Source organism: Hemiscyllium ocellatum, chromosome 20, assembly GCF_020745735.1.
Source record: "Hemiscyllium ocellatum isolate sHemOce1 chromosome 20, sHemOce1.pat.X.cur, whole genome shotgun sequence".
NCBI lineage: Eukaryota > Metazoa > Chordata > Chondrichthyes > Orectolobiformes > Hemiscylliidae > Hemiscyllium > Hemiscyllium ocellatum.
In genome coordinates, this window is record NC_083420.1 from 7,536,984 (window position 1) to 7,556,210 (window position 19,227).

At 40.9% G+C, this 19,227-nt stretch overlaps 1 protein-coding gene across 1 annotated transcript in view; it reads left to right on the plus strand.

The window, feature by feature from the left end:
• The first annotated feature begins 4,305 nt into the window (after positions 1 to 4,305).
• tdrd5 (tudor domain containing 5) overlaps positions 4,306 to 19,227 on the plus strand; it is a 35,772-nt gene continuing 20,850 nt past the window's right edge. The window contains exons 1-5 of the mRNA XM_060840943.1: positions 4,306 to 4,368; positions 7,010 to 7,249; positions 10,097 to 10,492; positions 12,893 to 13,065; positions 14,736 to 14,819. Of these exons, the coding sequence (XP_060696926.1) occupies positions 7,018 to 7,249; positions 10,097 to 10,492; positions 12,893 to 13,065; positions 14,736 to 14,819 (885 nt within the window). The 5' untranslated portion in view covers positions 4,306 to 4,368; positions 7,010 to 7,017. The remainder of the gene's footprint in view (positions 4,369 to 7,009; positions 7,250 to 10,096; positions 10,493 to 12,892; positions 13,066 to 14,735; positions 14,820 to 19,227) is intronic.

Consider the following 19,227-nt stretch of genomic DNA (forward strand, 5'->3'; position numbering starts at 1 on the left):
GAATCAATGTCCTGTATAGCTGCAACATGACCTCCCAACTCCTGTACTCAATACTCTGACCAATAAAGGAAAGCATACCAAACGCCTTCACTATCCTATCTACCTGCGACTCCACTTTCAAGGAGCTATGAACCTGCACTCCAAGGTCTCTTTGTTCAGCAACACTCCCTAGGAACTTACCATTAAGGTGTATAAGTCCTGCTAAGATTTGTTTTCCCAAAATGCAGCACCTCGCATTTATCTGAATTAAACTCCAACTGCCACTTCTCAGCCCATTGGCCCATCTGGTCCAGATTCTGTTGTAATCTGAGGTAACCCTCTTCGCTGTCCACTACACCTCCAATTTTGGTGTAATCTGCAAACTTACTAACTGGACCTCTTATGCTCACATCCAAATCATTTATGTAAATGACAAAAAGGTAGAGGGCCCAGCACTGATCCTTGTGGCACTCCACTGGTCACAGATCTCCAGTTTGAAAAACAATCCTCCACCACCATCCTCTGTTTTCTACCTTTGAGCCAGTTATGTATTCAAATGGCTAGTTTCCCCTGTATTCCATGAGATCTAACCTTGCTAATCAGCCTCCCATGGGGAACCTTGTCGAACGCCTTACTGAAGTCCATATAGGTCACATTTACTGCTCTGCCCTCGTCAATCTTCTTTGTTACTTCTTCAAAAAACTCAATCAAGTTTGTGAGACATGATTTCCCATGCACAAAGCCATGTTGACTATCCCGAATCAGTCCTTGCCTTTCCCTCAGGATTCCCTCCAACAACTTGCCCACCACCGAGGTCAGGCTCACCGGTCTGTAGTTCCCTGGCTTGTCTTTACCGCCCTTCTTAAACACTGGCACCACATTTACCAACCTCCAATCTTCCGGCACCTCAACTGTGACTAGTGATGATACAAATATCTCAGCAAGAGGCCCACTTCTCTAATTTCCCAGAGATCTCGGGTACACCTGATCAGGTCCTGGGGATGTATCCACCTTTAACCGTTTCAAGGCATCCAGCAATTCCTCCTCTGTAATCTAGACATTTTGCAAGATGTCACCATCTATTTCCCTACAGTCTACATCTTCCATATCCTTTTCCACAGTAAATACTGATGCAAAATATTCATTTAGTATCTCCCCCATTTTCTGTGGCTCCACACAAAGGCCGCCTTGCTGATCTTTGAGGGGCCCTATTCTCTCCCTAGTTACCCTTTTGTCCTTAATCTCTTTGTAAAAACCCTTTGGATTCTCCTTTATTCTATTTGCCAAAGCTATCTCATGTCCCCATTTTGCCCTCCTGATTTCTCTCTTAAGTATACTCCTACTTACTTTATACTCTTCTAAGGATTCATTGATCTATCCTGTCTATACCTGACATATGCTTCCTTCTTTTTCTTAACCAAACCCTCAATTTCTTTAGTCATCCAGCATTCCCTAAACCTACCAGCCTTCCCTTTCACCCTGACAGGAATATACTTTCTCTGGATTCTTGTTATCTCATTTCTGAAGGCTTCATTTTCCAGCCGTCCCTTTACCTGTGAACATCTGCCTCCAATCAGCTTTTGAAAGTACTAGCCTAATACTGTCAAAATTGGCCTTTCTCCAATTTAGAACTTCAACTTTTAGATCTGGTCTATCGTTTTCCATCACTATTTTAAAAAGAATAGAATTATGGTTGCCAAAGTGCTCCCCCACTGACACCTCAGTCACCTGCCCTGCCTTATTTCCCAAGAAATAAGTCCCTGAGGGTGCTCTCTGATTTGACTATTGGTACTGAGTTTCATCTGAGATTCACTGTGACTCAAGCAAACAGTACACTTTTTATGCTGTATTGCAAAGCAGCTGTCATCACAACTGAGCTAAACAACTCTCCATAGAGCTAAGATTGGAAGCAGATACCAATAGTATCATCTGGCCAATAGCTGTGATAATTTGAATGAAAATAATGTGCTCAATCATGTCAAAGGCTTCAGATAGGTTGAGAAGAATGAGGAGCGATAATGCACTATGGTCACAGAGAATGCCCATTTGAGACTTTGATTATGTCCATGTTAGTGATGCAGCAGTAGCAGAACTTGACTAAAGGTGTTCATTATTCTTGATGAAGGGCTTATGCCTGTAACATCAATTCTCCTGCTTGATCCCCTGTGCTTTTCCAGCATTACACTCTTGACCAGGGAGGTGTTCAAATATTGTAGGTAAGAAAAGCAGAGATTTTGGTAAGGAAAGGAAAGATTGACGGGCGGCACGGTGGCACAGTGGTTAGCACTGCTGCCTCACAGCGCCAGGGACCCGGGTTCAATTCCCGACTCAGGCGACTGACTGTGTGGAGTTTGCACGTTCTCCCTGTGTCTGCGTGGGTTTCCTCCGGGTGCTCCGGTTTCCTCCCACAGTCCAAAGATGTGCGGGTCAGGTGAATTGGCCATGCTAAATTGCCCGTAGTGTTAGGTAAGGGGTAAATGTAGGGGTATGGGTGGGTTTCGCTTCGGCGGGTCGGTGTGGACTTGTTGGGCCGAAGGGCCTGTTTCCACACTGTAAGTCTAATCTAACATTGTGGATGGAGTTGTAGCAAATATAGGAAAGATGAGTTGAGTAAGAGATTGATAAATTTGAAAGGAAATATAATAATGAAGAAATTGAATGACTATATCAGTAAGTGTGATAGGGAATAGAAGGTTAGTGGGAAGATGGGTCAAGATCAATAGTTTAGTGCTTGTGGACAAGAGGATGTTTGAGAAAGATGAGAGATGAAGAAAAACGAGAGTCTCAGAATATGGTAAAATCAAAGGGATGTTGCAGAGGGAGCTGAACAGATAGTCATATCTTAATGGCAGAAATCCATAAGCTTCTTGCTGCTATTTGGAGCAAGGCAGAGGATAAAATGAGACAGCTGGAAATGAAGGTGAAAATGTGGGTGTAATTTTACATTTTTTAATGATTCTGTAGTGAGACTGGGATCTGATGTTATGTGGTCCAGCCAAATCTGGTGATGAATGACTCAATCTGCTGTGCACCATGAAGTATTTGTACATAAAGAAGCAAAGACATACGGTGTAGTAGAAAAAACTTTTGGATTCAGAGGGAGTAAGAGTTTTACTTGGGACAAGGACATCAAAATGAAGGTGAGGGTGTGTCTGAAGTAAATTGGTAGCTCCAGAAACATTGTGGTGAACAGGAGAAAGGACAAAAACCAAAAGAACTGCAGATTCTATGAATCAGGCAAAAATAAAAGTACCTGAAAAAGTTCAGGTCTGGCAGCATCTGTGAAGAGAAGTCAGAGTTAACGTTCCATATCTTGTGCCCCTTCCTCAGAACTGAACTCGGAATGTTATCTCTGATTTCTCTCCACATATGCTGCCAGACCTGCTGAGCTTTTTCAATTTCTATTTTTGTCTGCGATATTTGGAGGTTGTTTATGTCTTGAGGATAGGTTTTTGAGACTGAGCTGGACACACAGTCCAGATAAAACTGAAGTATGAATAGTGAGAAATTAAAATTGAAGGACAGCAAAACTTGCTAATAACATTTGAATTCCCAGTCATGTCATAGTTTGCTATTTGTGAATAAGTATTGATGGAGTTGGTGCATCTGTATTTAAGCTTAAATGCTGCCTGCCATCAATCTTTCCATCTTGTCTCTTGTAGGGAGTAAAAACTTTGAGCCGTGATGTGCCTACAAGTAGCATGGATGGACATAATTGAAATAGCACTTACCTTCATGACCAGCAGTATTAGACCAGACATACTGACCCATTACTCAAAAGGAGAACTCTAACTCCAGAAGCAAAAGCCAGTATAACTTGTGAATGGTGTGTACTGGTCTGACACCCCTTGTATTTCTCAAAATGGTACTCCAGCATGACTAGTGCATTCACTTCCATTTGGGACTGCTTTGATCTATGGGCTAAACCCACAAATCCTCCTTCGTTAAATTTGCCATTATGTTAAAGTACAAAATAAGTCATCTTTTAGTTGGGGGAATGGGGAGGCTGAGCTCTTTAAAATACAATACACCAGAAAAATTAATCCTGTAGATTATTACAGAATGTTGGTGCCAACTCCTAGGCTTGCTCCAGTTAACATTCAGTAAAACATTGTGTTCCAGCTCCTGTGCATTTATTTATCAAGTGTTGTCTGTGAACATGGGGAAACTGTGGAGAGTCCACTTGGAGATGACAATCCTATTAAATCCACCCAGTGTGACACTGTGGCTGTTGAGGGTGCTTTGTGAAAGGGTGTGGTCAGCGGAACGTGTGTTCGGGGATGCGGGGGGAAGGATATTGTGGCCGGGCTCCCTGCCACGCCGGGGGAGGCTATCATTCCTGTTAAAACCCCCACAACAAACCCCTCAATCATCCGGGAGCCTCAGACGGTGAGTTGTTGGAGCCTCTCCATCGTCCACAATTAATTAACAAATAAAATAAGTCAGTCAGCGCAGGGGCTGAAGTACAGAGTTGTGGCGAGGACCCCCTTATAGTGCCCCTTGCTCTGAGCCAGGAGGCCCCGGCTCCAAGTCCCGCCTGCTCCCGAGGGGTGTCTAATACCATCTCCGATTTACAGGGTAATGGATTAAGAGGCACTGATATGTTCTATCAGCCATGATCCCATTAACGGCAGGACAGGCTTGATGGGCTGAATGGCCTACTGTTGTGATTTATTTATTGTTTAATGGAGCAGGCCTAGGAGTGAGCTGCTGGGATCAACACTCTCCAACATTGCTATGCCTCCTTTTGGACTCATTTTCTTTGGGTTTTATTTTTATTGAGTCCAGCTGACATTAGGTTTTTTTTTGTTTGTCTTGTGCATGCTTTAAATAGTTAAAATAAATTTCTTTCTGACCTGTGTATTTCCAGTGGTTTGTTTTTATTTAACCTTTACTCCCCTTTTCTTGACTCCCACACTGGCTGATATGCTCAAGGTTCACTTTCTTCATTGGTTACTTCCATCTTCCTACCTCCCCCCTCACCCTGCACCCCCACCCACCTCAGGTTTGTCTTTATTATCTCCTCTTCATATATTCTTCATTCTTTTCATCCTTCTAAATTAATACCCAACTTTCCTCTAGCTCCCTATTGGAACCTCTCCAATCAGGTTGTTACAGTAATAAAATTGTGCTTTTCAAAGTTTGTATGATGCATCCTGTATGACTGTGACAAGAGTAAATATCCCTTGTGTCCCTCTCAAGCCACCTGCTGCCTTCGATGCATTTGACCATAATATCCATCTTTGAAGCTGAACCAAACAATTTGCAGCTTTGTATGTCAGTTTTGCCCCCAACCTGGACATCTGCCTTGGCACTCAGTAAGAAACCCTTTTTTATTTCTATTACAATTTTGCAACTGCCTTACTTCATCCGCTGCTGAAGCCCTCATTCATGCATAGCTCCTTCAATTCTGACAGTTTGGATATCTGATTTTCATCCATCTGTCATTGGCTGCCTTGTGTCCAGCTGCCAAAACCCTGAAGTCTGAAATTTCCCCTTTTATAGTGTCCTTTAAAGCCTAGCTCTTTAACCAAACTGTTGGTCAATTACCCAATATCTCTGTAGGTAATAGTGATAACTTTTGCTCTTTCAAAGCACTTTGAATTTTTTTAAACTATGTTAGAAGTACTATATATGCATGGTTTTGTTTTTAAAAACCTAGCTTGCAGTTCTCTTGTTCTTCCTTGGTCTGTGTATCACTCTATCACTTCTTTAGCCAGTTTAATACTCTTGCCTTGAACAACCTTTTTGCTATCCTGTGGAGTTGAGTTAAGGATGTCGTGAAAGGCATTTATGTATCCTTAATGCTTTGCAACCGATGTTACATTGTTCTAGTCGTAACCAAATAACTCTGAAAGGGACCACAGCAGGGAGGGGATCAAATGTACTCAGACATTTGTTAAGAGTGAATTTTAAATTAAAATGAAGGAAACTTTAATGAAAACCAATTCCCACCTTTGGCTGAGTTGCCAGAAATTTTGAACTTATGCTGACTCCTTGATTATCAATCACAATTAATGACACCAAAGAAAGCTTTTTTTCAAGAAATCATTGATGCGATTTTATTTATGATTTTAACTTTTCTTTAAATAGCAATGAGTTGGAAGTGCTGATGAAACTTGAAATATAATGAAAATGAAAAGTACCCAAATTAAGCATCAGAAATTCTCAGTTAATAGCCAGCTTTACTGATCATTAAGTACATTAGACTGGGATATATTTACTGCTGCCTAATCTCTTAGAGTGTCACTAGTTAAAGACAGAGGTAGATTTGAGGGACAGAATCTGAAGTGGCGGAAAAATCTGCCAAAATAAACCAGATATAGGCAGAGGAAATAACTGACTGCAATTCAGATGTCTCCTGATGGGTACAAATTAGTTCTGACCCTCTTCTTTAATTTCAGCGACAAGCATGAATAATTTAAGATTATTTTAACCCCTATCTATGTTATCAATTTCCTTTCCCTTTATTTTGTTGGTAATATTTTTCCAGTATGTAAATCATGTAATCTACTCAGACACAAATAACTGCTCTTATCTTTTGTCAAATTCTAATTTTAGTTAACTTTTCATTTTGTTGGATAAATGTACTTTTATGTAATTTTAAAATTGTCATTCTCAATGTTATTAATTCTACCTTACTATTTTATGTAGCAGTGCTTCAGGTGATCTTTACATTCTTGTGGGAAGAATAGGGATTTGGAAGAGTTCAGGAGCTCCTTCTGTCACAAAAGAATGTACTGAAGTTTTGAGGTTAAGTCATTCTGCCAGATATTACAAAATATTAAACAGTTCTGGGGTTTTTTTGCATTTTAAAGGATACACCATCTCTTCCAATTCAAGTTTGCGTATTCATTATCTGAGCAAATGGATCAAAAACACATTTTACAAACCATTGACAGATTTTAATCCTGACTTTGTCCAGGATATTTTCTTCTAAATAGCCATTTTAAATCTGCAAGTATTTTGACTAAAAGGAAGACTGAGGCTCTTTTTGTGTACACTTAATTTTTTTTATATATTGCCGAAGCATCCAGCATGTCGGATCAGGAGAAGTTGCTCGAGGTTTTAAAAAAGGAGCTGCGGTCTCTGCTGATTTCTGCCAAAACTGGTCTGACTCCTGAGGAACTAGAAAGAGATTACCAGAGCATGATGGGGAAGCGGCTGCCTCTGTGTGCAATAGGTTACAGGTCTGTTTTGGAGCTTGCCTCCAACATACCAGATACCATCAAAATTCACACACAAGAAGATGGCAACATCCTTCTAAAAGGTAAACTGGAATGTTTTGTTTGATCTTCATAAAAACAAAATTCCTTGCACCGGTTGATTTTAGGAAGCTGTTTTGTTGTTTCAATGCTCCCAGAAACCTGTGCAGTAATGTTTTGTGCATCATCGCTGGCTGAATAACTGGACTGGAAATTGTTCCCTTCTTTTTTCTTATCAATGTTGTTCTGTAGCGAGATGTCATAGAGTCATCAACTCGTACAGCACAGAAGCAGACCCATCAGTACAACCTGTCTGCACCGACTGGACATCCCAATCTGACCATGTCCCATTTGCCAGCATTTGGCCCACATCCCTCTTAAACCTTTCCTATTCGTGTATCCTTCCAGATGCCTTTTAAATGTTGTATCCACCCATTCCACTTTCTCTGGCAGCTCGTTCCAGCCATTCAATACCCTGTTTGTGAAAAAATTACCCATTAGTTTTTCCTCCTTTTCTGTGAAGGAGGCATCTAGCTTGCTTGTGATAATTTTGCCTGAACTTATATTGGAAATTGAAAATTCATTGTGGAAGTTGCAAGAGTTTATACATGTTGCAGTTTAATATCACAGATTTTCAAATACTATGGCCCATGTGTCCTCAACATAGGCTTCCTCTTAGCTTTCATTTTATATATGTAACCATAGAAACGTACACGATAGTAGCAGGAGTAGGCCATTCAACCCCTCAAGCTAGCTCCACCCCTCAAGCTAGCTCCACCACTCAATATGATTATGGCTGACACGAGCTCAGTACTCTAATCCCACCCCCCCCCCCCTCCCAAATCTCCCTTGATCCCTTTAATCACAGAGGTTATATCTACCTCCTCCTTGAAAGCACAATGTTTTGACTTATCACTCACTGCTACAGAAAATGGCTGAAAGGTTTGTGATAATATATCATTTTATAGTTTTAGATTTCAAGCTAGTGGCATGTGAGGGTTTTGTCAAGGATTATTTTTTTAAAAAATCAAATTTAAAGCCGTGACCTATTCCAGTGTGTTTCAGAGAAGAGATGACTAGGTTTGCAGGTTTTTCAAAGATTAAATTTATATGTGGAATTAATGTCAGAGAGTAAAACTTGAAATACAGTGGGTTTCTTTTGATTTGAGATAATCCAGGATTGATATTTAGTTTGGGAATCCTCAAAAAGGTGAAACGTTTGGGGCAGTTTTTGAGGAGACCTGACACTTGGTCAGTAACAAATATAGTTTCTCTCATACAGGGGTATTGGACAGTGCAGGAAAAGCTCAGTTACCCTCATGTAAAAGTTTAGCTTGTGAGACCTCCAGACTGCAATGTTTGGATCGGAATTGGCAGGTTATTAAAAGACTGAGAATGTGTTAATTTTTCACATTTTGAGAGTATTAATGTTAGAAGACTTTGCAATTTTATAGTGCGGAACAGGACGAAGCAGTTAAGTTAAACTTTAAGATTTGATGATAGAAAGTTGCTTTATTTAGATTTTGACCCACTGTAAAGTGATGGTAATAGTTTGTTTTGATTTATTTTAATTTTATGTAATGAACTTCAGTTTTGTTGTTTAAATATCTGCAGCCTTGTATCCCTATGTTTCAGTTAAATACCACCACGTTAAACTAGAGGGAAAACAAAAATGATTTGTCAAGCCACAGTCATACTGGGATCTGACTGGCCCAGTAGAAAGTCAGCTAGGATCTTAACAATGTCTGAAGAATTTTCAAAGATTGGACTTTCAAAGTGGTGAAGGAATGGGACATAGTCCAGTCAGGTTTGAATTTGAAATGGATTGGAAACATACTTTGGTCAATGAATAATGTGTTGATGATGCTGAGAAGTATGTTTTTCTTCAGAGTATTGACTTGTCAAATTGTGGTAAGAAGTTGCTACAATCGTTTAAATGGGATGTTTCTGAAATCATATGTTTCTGATTCAAGGACATTTCCAGCCACCGGGAGTATATTGCTAATTCATTGTGATTATTATGAGCTTTGGCTGGTAAAATCTCCTAGAACTTGCTTGAATGCCATCAGAAGATGGAAAAGAATTTCCAATGCTTTTATTCTTTTCCCTTTTTATCTCTCTTTAGGAGGTAGCACTGGAAAGTGGCTAGTTTCAGTTTGCATAGTAGTAAAGGAGCTTTGTTGTTTCCTCCTTGTCACGTTTTTAATGTGTTTACGTGGAAGCTAAGAAGCCACACAGCACTTGGAACTGAAAATCACTTTGTACGTTTAGAGGTGCTCATAGATAAATTTATAGAGTTGGTCTGTTTTGATAGATTTATTAAATACTAATATTTTCCTGTCGAACTCATCACAATTTTCCTGAAACCATATTTGTAGATGGCATCGGATTGTATCATTTGGTGTGAGAAGTTAATATGTTGTGTGGATGTGATCTGACAATGATCACGATTTTTTTTTGTTTCATAGTTGTATAGAGGATCAATTAATGGAGTTTAGAAGGATGCAGGGGGGGAATCTAAGTGAAACTTACATATTACTGAATGGCCTGGACAAAGTGGATGTTGTGAAGATGTTTCCATTGGTAGGAGAGACTAGGACCTGAGGGCACAGCCTTAGAATAAAGAGAACACCTTTTTAGAATGGAGATAAGGAAAAATTTCTTCACTGCCACAGAAGGCTTGTAGAGGCCAGGTCATTGAGTGTGTTTAAGATGGAGGTTCTTGAGTATTAAGGGGATCAAGGGTTATTGGTAGAAAGTTGGAGAATGAGGGTTGAGAAACTTATCAGCTATGATTGATGAATGGCAGAGCAGTTCAATGAGCTGAATGGCCTAATTTCTGCTCCTATGTCTTCTGGTGTTAAAATACTGGGAGCATTTGGTTACTCTGCTTTTGAATACCTTCTTTCCAGGGGTTGGAAATGAAACCACAAAAGGAATTGAAGAACTAGTGGCAAAAGCAAAAGTTTCCATCAAGACCAAACGTAACTTGAGAAAATCTAGGTATGAACTCGTGCAGAAGCAGGTTTTTCTGCCCAGACGGTATAACACCAAGCCAATTCTGCCAGCATTAGTGAAGTGTGAACTCAGAGAGCTGGTGGCATCCTGTCCTGGTGGTGTCCTGCTGTCCGATTTTGACAGGTCATTTATGAAAAGGTATGGGCAGCCTTTTCAGTACACAAGGTATGGCTTTTACTCCTTGCAGGAAGTTCTCAAAGCAGCTGCAGATGACATTGAGATCCAGCAGACACGCCGGGGTTCCTTGCTGTTGGCAAGAAACAAAAATAGAGCAAGTCCACTGAAGCAAGGTAAGTTTTTGATTTGGAAACTGCTTTCCACTTGTTACCTTTTTATATCTGGTTTGTTTTATTTTTAGCCAAAGTGTTTCAATTAACAATCTATTAGTCCCCCCTTTCAAAGGTTCATCCATTCAGGCAGTGTGTGATAACATTCATAAATGTTAGTGCTAATCCTTAACTGACCATAAGAGAAAGGAGCAATATGATGCCACTCAGCTAGCTGATCTGGTAAACTCCTCAATTCCACTTTCCTGCCTTTTCTTCAAAACTCTTGCTGATTCAAAGTCTATCTATCTCACTTTGAATAGACTTAAAAACCTCTTCTTTTTTTTTAAAAAAATCCCCAGATTCACTACCCCCTCAGAATAAAATTCTTTCCTATCTCTAAATTCCAAAAATGTGCAGGTTAGGTGAATTGGCCATGCTAAATTGCCCATAGTGTTAGGTGAAGGGGTAAATGTCAGGGAATGGGTCTGGGTGGGTTGCGCTTCGGCAGGTCGGTATAGACTTGTTGTGCTGAAGGGCCTGTTTCCACACTGTCAGTAATCTAATTAATGAACTACCCTTTACTCTGAGACTATGCCCTCTGGTCGTAGATCCTTCCACAAGGGGAAACAACCTTAACACAGCTTCCCTGTCAAACCCTGTTTGCGTCTTAAATGTTTCAATCTAGAGTGTAGGTTTGCTCGCTGAGCTGAAGGTTTGATATCCAGACGTTTCATTACCTGGCTGGGTAACATCATCAGTGGCGACCTCCAAGTGAAGTGAAGCTGTTGTCTCCTGCTTTCTATTTATATCTTTCCCCAGGATGGGGTTCCTGGGGTTTGTGGTGATGTCATTTCCTGTTCGTTTTCTGAGGGGTTGATAGATGGCATCTAGATATGTGTTTGTTTATGGCATTTGTGATGTCCAGGATTCATAGCAGAAGCGGTAATGCAAAGACTAGAACAAACAGCCCTACCAACCATCAAACCAAAAATCTGGGTTCGCTACGTAGATGACACCTTTGTCATCACAAAACGAAACAAGATAGAAGAGACATGTAACATCATCAACGACACCCTCACAGGCACGAAGTTCACCAAGGAGGAAGAAACGGACAACAAACTCGCATTCCTGGACGTCCACAGTCGAAATAAAGGACAACGCAGAATTACAAACCTGCGTGCACAGAAAACCGACAAACACTGACCAAATACTTAACTACACCAGCAACCATCCCAACACACAAACGAAGCTGTATCAGAACACTATTACAACGAGCCACCACACACTGCAGCACAGATGAACTTCGAAAAACAGAGGAGAACCACCTATACGGCGTATTCAAGAAGAACGGATACTCAAAAAATACAGTCTGCAGATTCCTCAAGAACAAACCACGACAAGCAAACCAAACACAGCCAGAAACCCTAACCACCTTACCATACATCAAAGAAGTTTCAGAAATGACAGCCAGCTACTAAGGCCCCTTGGAATCCTAGTAGCACACAAACCCACCAATACTCTCAAACAAAAAACTAACAAACTTAAAAGACCCAGTACAATCCATGGACAAAACCAATGTCATCTACAAAATTCCATGCAAGGACTGCCGCAAACACTACGTAGGACAAGCAGGAAGAAAGTTAGCCACCAGGATACACGAACACCAGCTAGCCACAAAAAAGACACGACCCTCTCTCCCTCGTAGCCCTACCGCACGGATGAAAAAAAACACCAATTCAACTGGGACAACGCATCTATCCTGGGACAGGCTAAGCAAAGACATGCCAGAGAATTCCTAGAGACTTGCACAGGGAATTGCACTCCAACCACAACACCATAAACAACAAACACACAGATCCATATACCATCTAGCAATCCCTCAGAAAACGAACAGGAAATGATATCACCACAAACCCCAGGAACCCCATCCAGGACAAACATATAAATAGAAAGCAGGAGATAACAGCTTTGCTTCGCTTGAAGGTCGCCACTGATGTTACCGAGCTAGGTAATGAAATGTCTGGATATCAAACCTACAGCTCAGTGAGCAAACCTACACCCTCAGCCTCAACCTGAGCTACAAATCTTCACAAACCTTGCAAGTTTCAATCTGTTCTTCTCTCATTCTTCTAAACTTCAATGAGTGCAGGCCCAACCTAGTCAACCTCAAGAAAATTCTTCCATACCTAGCATTAAACTAAGTGTTCGTTAATTGTACTTGATGCCACTTGGAAACCATGTTATTTCTCATTGTTCAGCTAATTGAAATTAAGCATACTGTCAAAGACTCATAAAGTAGCCAGTAATAATCCAGTAGTTGAGGGGGGCTCCAGATGTTGAGTTTTAAGACTTGGAGAGGAGAGAACTTTACACAGATTGCTCATGCAAATTTACACCTAATTATATTTTATGCTGGTTTAGGTAAATGGCCAAGCCAGTCTGTTCAGAGCAATCCAACCCAAATACATGTGAAAACGATGCTACCAAGCCTGACTAAACCACCCACAGACAATGGGATTGCATCAGCTTTGAAGACAGAGGATTTACCACGTCCAGCTCCAGCTCCTGAGTACTTCGATGGAGGTTTGAAAAAGGTTTGCATTTACTTGGTTATCATAAAACTATTAGGTTACATCTTTTCTAGTTTGAGTCAGACCACAGAGGGAAGCAGTTTCTAAATGATTGATTGTTTGTCCATTGATTTGGAGGATAGTTTTCCCACTGTGAAATTGTCATTCTAAATAAGTGAAAGTGAGATGGCCTAAATTAAATGTTTTGAATGTAATAGTTTTGTTTTAACTGTTGTAAAATTGCACCTCACTTGCTCATCCTGATGTGTGTTAATGTTTTACTAAGTTAAAAATACAAGTTGCTGATCTTATTGTGTTCCCTTTCTGGAGCATTGCAAAATGTTTTTCCCTCCATTATGGTTGGTTTTCATTTTCATTTATGTTATCTATTTCTTCCCATGAACTGCATGTTTGTCTCTTACTGCTACTTCTCAGATTGATTTCTTTTTAAGATATCTTTACTTCAATCATCTATCCATCTCTCTTGCATATCTGCAATACAGCTTTCTTTTGTATCTTTTGATTTCCTTCATTTTGATCTTTGCAGTTTGGTGTGTCTTACCATCTGATTTTTGATTTTTGTTTGTTGCCTCCCTTTGATCCTGAAGGTAAATATCTTGCTCAATCTGTCTGGAACTCTGTGTCTGAGATGATGCAATAGTCTATCTTTGCAATTGGATATCCCAGTTGACTACTGATTTTCCTTTTTACTTTATATCTTCCTCTCATCAAACTCTTCTCCCACAGTTTGGTCTCATGTTTGGCTTCCAGAAAGATGACAAATGTAATTTTAAGAAAAATTGTGTTCCCAGTATAGTGGCACCATTAAAGATGACTGCGTGTGCATAGAATTGCCATTATGACCCTGTGTGTGAGTGATGATACTCTAGCTCACATTTGATTAGTAATTTCAGAAAGATCCTGCCTATTTGACCTGCTTTTATTTTGCTCTGCTGTGTCTGCTTTCGAACTGAGTGTGGGCTCTGAAATTTGAAGCCAGTGAACTGAATATTGTGGGTTAATTGTGGTACCTATTAAAATAGGTTTTCATATTGATAAAGCACCACATAGGCATTTTCAACATAGTTGAAGTGGATTGTTGTGACCTATGCTGCACTTCTTAATATTAGATGTTCTCCCAAATCTGTTTTATATTAATGGAAATGTGATTGAATAACTTGCCCACAAGTATTTGCCAACATCATACAGATATAGACAGAAGCAATATAGGCGCAAAGGATCACATGCGGAATTGCTTCAACTTTTGTCGTTATGAGAATGTAGAATCCTGAATACTGGATTACAGCGTACCTTCAGACTTTTTCTTGAGATTCTTTTAAAAAAACTTTGAAGAAATTCTAATGACCATGTATTTGATTTATTCCCATCCCGTATTGAATCATGTAACCGGTTCCTTGAGATAAACTATGCTGAAGAAATTTACGAGGCTTTGTAATCTTCACAAAATCGGAGCAGGCAAACAGTTTAGTTACTTTTGATACAAATAGGCTGATCAACTGTGAATGAGACATCATGGCTGCCTGTCAACAATTTGCTGATTGATCTCATGGCCTAGGTGGGACAAGGCAGGTGGGTAGGCTGCAGACTATTAGCTGTTTTGTTCACTGGCTTCACCTCTTATTTTTGATGCATTGAAATGATGTGTTGTCAGTGTGTCCTTTTTGGTGTTCAAGCTTGTAGAAGACCTGAGGACCGTACTTGTAGATAAAGGAGTTGAAGGCATCATTGATCCACGAGTGAAGGAAAAAATTCGATTTGTAAGTAGACATTGAGTATTTCAATGTAACATTTTTTTCAAGGGAACTTATTTTTGCATTGGACCATGTGGTCAGCCTGAAACTGAATATCTTGCCAATAGCTAAAAGAGGGTAATTGATTCTGAATTTGTAACAATGATGAACCATCTTCCTCCTGTCTTTCCATTGCTGATGTGAACGTCAAGGTGCATCACAGTGTAAAAAGAAAGTTGTGTTTTGTTAAGTAGGGACTCATTCAAAGTTACACCTGCCTTTATGTTAAATGTTGAGTCAATGTAAAACCTAATGTAGCAAACTAAAGATAAGTTTGCACCTCTAAAATTGCTTCTCACAGTGCCCACTCAACAGATGAATTCGGCTGGTTTTCATTTCCTGCTTGAGAAAAGGGGATATTTGTTTGGAAGTACACTAGAGTGATATTTTGCAAAATCAAATCTTTATTATTAAGATGGAGCTCATTTTAGATAACTGAGGGGTTGCATTTTGGTACGGCAAACCAGGCCTTGAGCTGCATCCAGCAAATGAAGAGACCTAGGCTGCGTTTGGCAAATGGAGACCTGGGGTGCAGATATATAGTTCTTTTGAAAGTGGAGTCACAGGTAGACAGGGTGGTGAAGAAGGCATTTTGGTACAGTTGTCTTCATTAGTCAGAACATTGAATATAGGAGTTGGGATGTCATGTTGCAGCTTTACAGGATATTACAGAGTCATAGAGATGTACTGCATGGAAACAGACCCTTCAGTCCAACCCGTCCATGCCAACCAGATATCCCAACCCAATCTAGTCCCACCTGCCAGCACCCAGCCCATATCCCTCCAAACCCTTCCTATTCATATACCCAGACCACTTTTAGAATACTGCATATAATTCTGGTTGCTCTTCTGAGGGAACGATGTTGTTAAACTTGAAAAGGTTCAGAAAAAATGTACCAAGATATTGCTGGGATTGGAGGGTTTGAGCTATAGGGAGGGGCTGAATAGGCTGGGGCTTTTTTACCTTGAGTGTCGAAGGCTGAGGGGTGACTTTCATAGAGGTTTATAAAATCATGAGGGGCACAGATAGGGTGAATAGCCACAGTCTTTTATACCCTCGGGTGGGGCAGTCTAAAACTTAGAGAGAGTAGGTTTAAGATGAGAGGAGTAAGATTTCAAAAAGGACCTAAGGGGTAACTGTTTATACAGAGGGTGGTGTGTGTATGGTACAAGCTGCCAGAGGAAGTTGGTAAAGGTGTGTACAATGAAAACATTTTTTTAAAAGGCATCTGGATGAGTATATGAGGAAGAAGGTTCAGAGGGATATGGGCCAAATGCTGGTAAGTGGGTAGTAGATCAGGTTGGGATATCTGGTTGGCAGGGATGAGTTGGACTTAAGGGTCTGTCTTTGTGCAGTATGACTTTGAAGAGAAATGTTCTTTTCCACTTTCTACCCTCCTCTTGGTGCTGCAGCTATTGACTTTCTGATTCATGACCATTTTGTTTAGTTTTTTCCCCTTCCATTTTCAAGAAGCAACCATTTTGTTTCCTGAGAAAGATTGGGTTTAAGGTCCCTAGTTGAGCAACTTTTATTGTTTTGTAAGGAAACTCACTATGTACTTGAGAAGTAGCAAGATGATATTGGGGCCACTAAAACCAAACTCTGAAACTTTATCAATAGATACATAAGTGGAAAGACATCTTGTTCAAAGTAACCAAGCTCTGGGAAGGTTAGTAGTTGGTACACAGACAAAAGTTAGAAACTTCCTATTAACTTGGAGCATTCAAGAACAAAGAAAATTTACAGCCCAGAAATAGACCCTTCGGCACTCCAAGCCTGAGCCGATCCAAATCCACTATCTAAACCTAATTCCTAAGCTTCTGTATCCCTCTTAGAACATAGAAAAGTACAGCACACAATTGGCTCGTCGACCCACGATGTTGTGCCATGGATTATTCCTAATCTAAAACAAAATAACCTAACCTACACACCCCTCAATTCACTGCTGTCCATGTGCACGTCCAGCAGTTGCTTAAATGTCCCTAATGACTCTGCTTCCACCACCACCGCTGACAACAGCATTCTATGCATTCACAATTCTCTGCGTAAAGAACCTACCTCAGACGTTTCCTCTATATCTTCCTCCTAATATCTTAAAACGATGACCCCTCGTGCCAGTCAATCCTGCCCTGGGGAAACATCTGTGGCTATTGACTGTATCCAAGCTTCTCATTACCTTGTATACCTCGATCAGGTCACCTCTCTTCCTCCTTTTCTCTCCAGAGAGAAAAGTCCAAGCTTACGAAGAGAGGTTGACTAAGACAAGCCCAGGCAGCATCCTGGTAAACCTTCTTTGCACCCTCTCCAAAGCCTCTGTATCTTCCCTATTGTAGGGCAACCAGAACTGGACACAATATTCCAAGTGTGGTCTTGTGGAGCTAGAGCAAAACCTCACGGCTCTTAAACTCAATCTCTTAACAAAAGCCAAAACACCATACACTTTCTTAACAACCCTATCTAATTGGGTGGCAACTTTGAGGGATTTAAGCACTTGAACACCAAGATCCCTCTGTTTCTCCACACTGCCAAGAATCCTGTCTTTAATCCTATATTCAGCATTCAAAGTTTGACCTTCCAAAATGCTTCACTTTGCATTTATCCAGATTGAATTCCATCTGCCATTTCTCAGCCCAGCTCTGCATCCTGTCTATGTTGTGCTGCAGCCTGCAGTAACCCTCTGTACTATCACCGACACGTCCAACCTTTGTGTCATCGGCAAATTTACTAACCCACCCCTCAACCTCCTCATCCAAGTCATTTATAAAAACAACAAACAGCAGAGGCCCAAGAAAAGACCCCTGCGGGACACCACTCAATACTGTCCTCCAAGCAGAATACTTTCCATCTACAACGACACTCTGTCCTCGGTCAGCCAACCAATTCTGAATCTAGACACCCAAATGTCCCATTATCCCATACCTCGTGACTCATGAATGAGATGGGGAACCTTATCAAATGCCTTGCTGAAATCCATATACACCACATCCACTGCTCGATCTTTGTCGACCTGTTTCGCCACCTCCTCAAAGAATGCAATAAGATTTGTGAGGCATGACCTGCTCCACACAGCCATGCTGACTGCCTTTAATACCACCATGCTTTTCCAAATAGTCATAAATCCTATCCCTCAGAATTCTTTCCAAAACTTTGCTGACCACAGATATAAGACTGACTGGTCTGTAATTGCCTGGGATTTCCCTATTAACCTTCTTGAAAAGAGGAGCAACATTCGCCTCCCTCCAATCCTCTGGTACGACTCCTGTGGAGAGTGAGGAGGCAAAGATCTTCGCCAGTGGCTTAGCAACCTCCTTTCTCGCTTCCTGGAGCAACCTAGGATAAATCTGGTCTGGCCCTGGGGACCTTTCAGTCTTAATGTTTGCTACAATTTCCAGCACATCATCTTCATCAATCTTGATCTGGCCAAGCCTGTTTCCCAGCTCCCCAATGTTCTCATTTACACAAGGTCTCTTTCCTTAGTGAAAACTGAAATAAAAAGCTCATTTAGGGCTTCCCCTATCTGCTCAGACTCCACGCACAAGTTCCCTACGCTATATCTGATCAGCCCTACCTTCTCCCTGATCATTCTCTTCTTCCTCACTTATGAGTCAAATGCCTTTGAGTTCTCCCTAATTCTTCCTGCCAAGACTTTTTCATGCCCCCTCCTGGCTCTCCTCAGTCCATTTCTGAGCTCCTTTCTAGCAAGCCTGTAATCATCTAAAGCTTTGCTAGATCCTTGCTTCCACCTTCCATAAGCTGCCTGCTTCCTTTTGACGAGAAGCTCCTCTGTTCTTGTCATCCAAGGCTGCTTAATCTTACTCCTTCTTACCTGTCTCAGAGGAACAAATTTGTGCATCACTTGCAACAACTGTTCATTAAACAGTCTCCACATATTTGCTTTGTCCTTTCTGTGGAACAATTGCTCCCAATCTGTACTTCCCAACTGTCTGATAGCATCATAATTTCCTTTTCCTCAATTAAATATCTTCCCTTGGTAACTGCTCCTTTCCCTCTCCAAGATTATGGTAAATATGAAGCATTTGTGGTCACTGTCACCAAAGTGTTCTCCCACCATGAGATCTGACACATGTCCTGGCTCATTGCTGAGCACTAAATCCAAAATGGCCTCTCCGCTTGTCGGCCTGTCTACATACTGAGTGAGGAAACTCTCCTGAACGCACCTGATAAAAACTGCTCCATCCAAACCATCTGCATTAAGGAGGTTCCAGTCAATATTGGGTAAGTTGAAGTCACCCATAACAACAACCCTGCTACATCTGAATTTTTCCAAAATCTGTCAGCCTGTGAGTTCTTCAATCTCCCTACTGCTTACAGGGTCTGTAGAAAACCCCCAATGAGCTGGCTGCTCCCTTGCTG